At 32.9% G+C, this 4,898-nt stretch overlaps 1 protein-coding gene across 1 annotated transcript; it reads right to left on the reverse strand.

Moving 5' to 3' along the window:
• Positions 1-574: 574 nt before the first annotated feature.
• LOC134282501 (fibroleukin-like) lies at positions 575-4,548 on the reverse strand (the record flags this gene model as incomplete). Its single annotated transcript, XM_062764909.1, has 6 exons — positions 4,425-4,548; positions 4,160-4,305; positions 3,909-4,005; positions 3,401-3,587; positions 1,867-2,083; positions 575-685 (listed from the first exon to the last, which is right to left on the reverse strand). Coding segments are annotated over exons 1-6 (882 nt in total), but the record flags the coding sequence as incomplete, so codon positions are not given.
• Between the last annotated feature and the right edge of the window lie 350 nt (positions 4,549-4,898).

The raw sequence follows: 4,898 nt of genomic DNA on the forward strand, positions 1-4,898 counted from the left end.
AAAGAAATACCCAATGCATTCATTTCAAACTAGTATCAAGAGGCCTTCCGATTGTAGCTACATTCCTATTGAGTTGCATTGCTACAGGTAAAACATATTAAAAATCACCTTTGGAATGATGAAAATCTCCTCTTAAGGTTTGATTTAATATATGCTCAATTTTAAGTCATTTTTGGTTAGAAAAATTGTCTTATCGTCTACACTGAAATAAAAATATAAGGAATGAATCTTATTTTAACCCATGTTTTACTATATAACATTTTTTAAGCCGTAAGGTATATTTACGTTATACATGTAGTGCATCATATAAAAGAAACTTCACTCCTCAAATGCTATCATTGACATTTTAGCATATTTACAATGACTTGTTGATGTGAATTGGAGTCCCTGAAACTTTATATAATTTGAAAACATGAAATTGTAAGAGTGGGAACATCTTAAAGATTAAATCATAATCTGTTAGATGACGAATGTACCCTTGTATTATTTATATCATTTGACAGTTTTGATCGCCATTAATTCGGAATCTTTGAAATGTTCCTCTGGGATTTCCGGATCAGAGGTTTTGAGATACTCCCCAGGATTTGTCAATGTGAGTGGTTGGTGTTTCTCTTTCCACAAGGAACCGACGTCCATGTTGAATTCCAGTGAATTCTGTCACCAGCAGGGGGCTCACATGGTCGTCCTAGACTCAGGAGAAAGAAAAAGTACTCACCAACTATATTGATAGTAAGAGAACAGGAGAGGATCTAGGCATGAAATTGCGCTGTAATTTAAGGTCATATCAACCATTATGTAAAATGTACCTTATAAGTGTTGATAGATTGTATAATCTAAATATTGATGAATCGTAATTTGACATCGAATATCTAAATACCCTCAACATACTCTAAATATCAAGTTAAACACTAGAATGTGTGATTTTAAATTGAACCCTCCACCGCCCTCCCCCACCCCACCCATCAACCAAAAAAGAAGAAGAAGAAACCCATACGAATCCTAACGATGAGGGCGAAACAGCAGTTGACCCCATCTTTGGCCTCCTTTTGACTAATCATAACGACGGCAGGTGGCGCTGGGTGACTGAGAGAAACAACACGTACTATACAGGAGAAGAAGGACTCAAACTTCCCTTTATTTGTGAGAATTCTCCATTTTATTTGGAGCATGAAGTGTTCTGTTACATAATGATTCATTCTCTTTTAATTAAAAAAAAAAACATTTGCAACCATTTTCTTTTGTTATATAATTTCATTAAGTATGGTGTATAAAGTCCTAAATCATTAAATGGAGTATTCTTAAGTTAACGTCAGATCGTTTATTTGTCTCCTCGGAAGTCATATAGATTTATCCTCGGATCTTGCATTCCTCTCCTCGGAAGATATCTAGATTTATCCTCGGATTGTATATTCGTCTCCTCGGAAGAGATCTAGGTTCATCCTCATGTTTATTGGGATCTCCTCTAACCATACATACAAACATTTTAGCACAAAGTGTTGTTTTTAAAATTTCTATCCAAAAAATAAGGGGCCAATATATTTCCTGGTTGACTCTGTGGCTTTTATATTTCACCTATGTATTTTTTGTGTCTGTTTGTTTGTGATTTTTTTCAGCGATAAAAATTAATTTGAAATCGACTCTTGAGGGTTTCCATAACCATGGATAATCTTTCGTCTGTTAAAAAAAAATAATACTTCACAGAAAAATGTATGATAGCATATTTTTTTTTATAAAAAAAACAACTTTTATAACTGAAAATTTCAGAGTGATTCAAAAAAAAAAAAAGGATATTAAGATGTAATTGATGTTTACCTAGTGGCGTCTGATCATCATGATGGTCCCCTTCACTGAGGTCCCACTCCTTACTGTGGGATTACCATGGACAAGACCAGACTCCGGGGACCATTGTCCGTTAAGGAAGGCTTTGTGACATCCGTTAAACCACCAGCCCCCTCTAATGTCACCGTTATCAGCACAGTTAAAACCACTTTGTCCATTCGTTAAATCTCTGTCTGGTGTGCTGAAGTATACATCCCAGACAAATATAGATCTCCCCAAGAAGGGGTGTCCAACATACTGTGATCTGTAAAATTAAAAAAGAAAAAAATACATGGACCTTGTTTAAAATAGATCAGCAGAGTTATATCCACTATACTCGTCCAGTTACCATTTATCTGTCTGGGAAAAAGAAGAACATCAAATTTCCAACAGTACATGTAAAATAAAACATGCTGTCCCCTGTAAAAATAAACAAAAAGGAATCACAAAGTTAATTGATTTATATATTTTTAATTTAATTGTCAATAATACTACTGAGGTACTTCTAAGAAAGACGGCTTTAGGTGCTGGGTAGAGCGATAATATTTATTTAGTTAAGCTTAGAATCCCCGGTGTCTATCATACTGGCACCTGCAGAATTAGAGAAATATATAACAGAGATAATAATTATTAATTTACATCACATTAATCTTAATACTGAAGTACGTCTGAAATACATTGTTTAACGTGTTGTTACCTGTAGAGAGAAAAACAATATATAAAAATAATACAAGACAACAAAACATTACACAATTCACATAGCATCCTTTCTAGTGTAACAATAAACAACAGGTGTGTTACACATTTTAACATGGGGGGGGGGGGGGGATAAAGGTCATTGGAAATTTTAGAAAATAAAAAAAATGAAATTTTAATATTTGTCCGAGACCGTGCCTTCAAACATGTATAACATGCAATATAAAGTAAATCATTAATAACGAGATAAGATATGGTGCATCTGTGAATCTTATAAGATGGTAAATTTCCTATTAAATAAATGTAAATGTGAAACGCGTTGAGGTCTTTTGAATTTGGCTTTTTAAGCTTTTTTTATTTGAATATTTATCCGATCAAATTTTTTTTATCATCAAAAATTTTCGTAAACCTGTAGACATTTAAGATTAATTGACGCACTGTAAACTTCCTATTCCGTAGTAGTAAAAAATGTGAATCATTGAAAATCAGACTAACATGCTCTGTAAACTTTTTCGGTATCAGTTAAAATGTGAATTATCAAAAATTATCAGGAAACCCAAGCTGAAAACAATGTTGAACAAATGTAATTATTGGATTTGTTTGTTTAAAAAAATTAACATATTTTCCTTGTACATAAGATGTATAATTAGAAATTTTATCTACTTGACAATAACAAATTCGATATCCGCTGAATATGTGAATTGTATCTGCAAATGATATTTTGAAATATTAAACATGTTTATTTAGCGTGGAATCAAAAACGTATACAGAATATCAGAAAAAAACACATCTCTCTTTTTTCAAGAACATTATAATCTTTCAATACAGAAAAAAATACTTATGATAATAATACGTATATAATTTGAACCCAATTTTAAGAACTAACATAACATGAATACACTTACCTAGGGTCCCCGTGGCAGGTCCTGCAAGAAAGAGTTGATATTTTCCTGCTTCGTTGGAGACAGAGAATCGGTCGTACATTTCATAAAGCGTTGTACCGTTCTGGAGAGTGATGGACACATACAGGGATGATGGGTTTTCTTTTGTTAATTTATGGATTACGTCATTTCCTGTATTAAGATATATTTGAAATCATCTGAAAAGTTCATCGAATACAATTAATTCTTTTAAAATCTATATTAATCTACCGTAATGAAAAATCAGATTATTTTCCATAGCTGTAGACAATATTGCTAAATTTTGTCTCATTAGAATATGCCGCTAAATGATATTCTTCTTTTCTATTTTTTTTTTTATTATTTGAAATATCAATAAAACACGATATCAGAATATCATAGAACACACATTACCTGGTCTTAACTTTAGATTTTTTTTTATCTTAAAACTTTGAAGGACTAAAAAGTTCTTATTTGAAACCGATTTACACTTACCAATCCAGACATCCTGTTCTGGTGAACCAAAGCCATTCTTATAATCCGTCCAGTTCCTGTCAAAGGTTACGGATCCGTCTACGCGTTTCTGAATTGCCTTCAAAAATTAGCATACATTTCATTTCAATTTATTGCTTCGAACAATCATAGGATCCATATGTTTTGATATAAACTACAATACAATCCTTAAAACCACCAAAACAAGGTGTGTTATATTCAGTATTTTTAATTATAAAATAAAAAAAACCTACCGTCCATCCACCGTCCATCGTGGTCATGTCGCAGTAGACACTTATTGGAATGGTTAATGTTCTGTAGGGGTATATATCATACACCCCTGTGTTGCTGTGTCCATTTTCTCGAAGACCTTTGCAATCTTTGGGCATGCTAGAAAAATCTAAAAAAAAAAAAAACAAAAAAAAACAAGAAACTTGATAAAAAAATCGTGTCCCCTCGAGAAGGACCTAAAAAAACCAAAGAAGCTAAGAGAATTAAAAAAATACCAAATATACATACCGTTATCTGAGTAGTATCTCCAGCCAGCCTCCTCAGACATACCAGACGTTAGACTTTTCTTGTGGGTACGGCATTTCTTCATTTTAGGATTAAAACCAAAAAACACACACTCCCTTTGACACATTGCGGCGCACTCAGTCAACGATTTAGCATCATGTTCGCCTAAAAGGTCATTGTTTGACTTCTTATCATTAAAGTCAAGTTTCGCAGCATATTTCTGAGAAATAATGGTAGCTTTAGATAAAGCTAAGAAGCCTACAATTAAAGTGATAACCCACTGATTGCTCATTTTTTTTGTTGCGTAAAAATCTGCCGCGTTCTCGCGAATCTGTGAAATTCTGCTAAATGGTCTTTCAACAGCCAGATATATATATCGTACCATAATCAATGTCTGAAAAGTGATTGGTTAACTGTTACGTATTCCATATTTCACTATTGTTTAAGTATCGATTTTATTGAATCTAATATGAATTT

Source organism: Saccostrea cucullata, unplaced genomic scaffold (assembly GCF_032062105.1).
Source record: "Saccostrea cucullata isolate Sc308-1 unplaced genomic scaffold, CSIRO_AGI_Scuc_v1 ctg14657, whole genome shotgun sequence".
Lineage (NCBI taxonomy): Eukaryota > Metazoa > Mollusca > Bivalvia > Ostreida > Ostreidae > Saccostrea > Saccostrea cuccullata.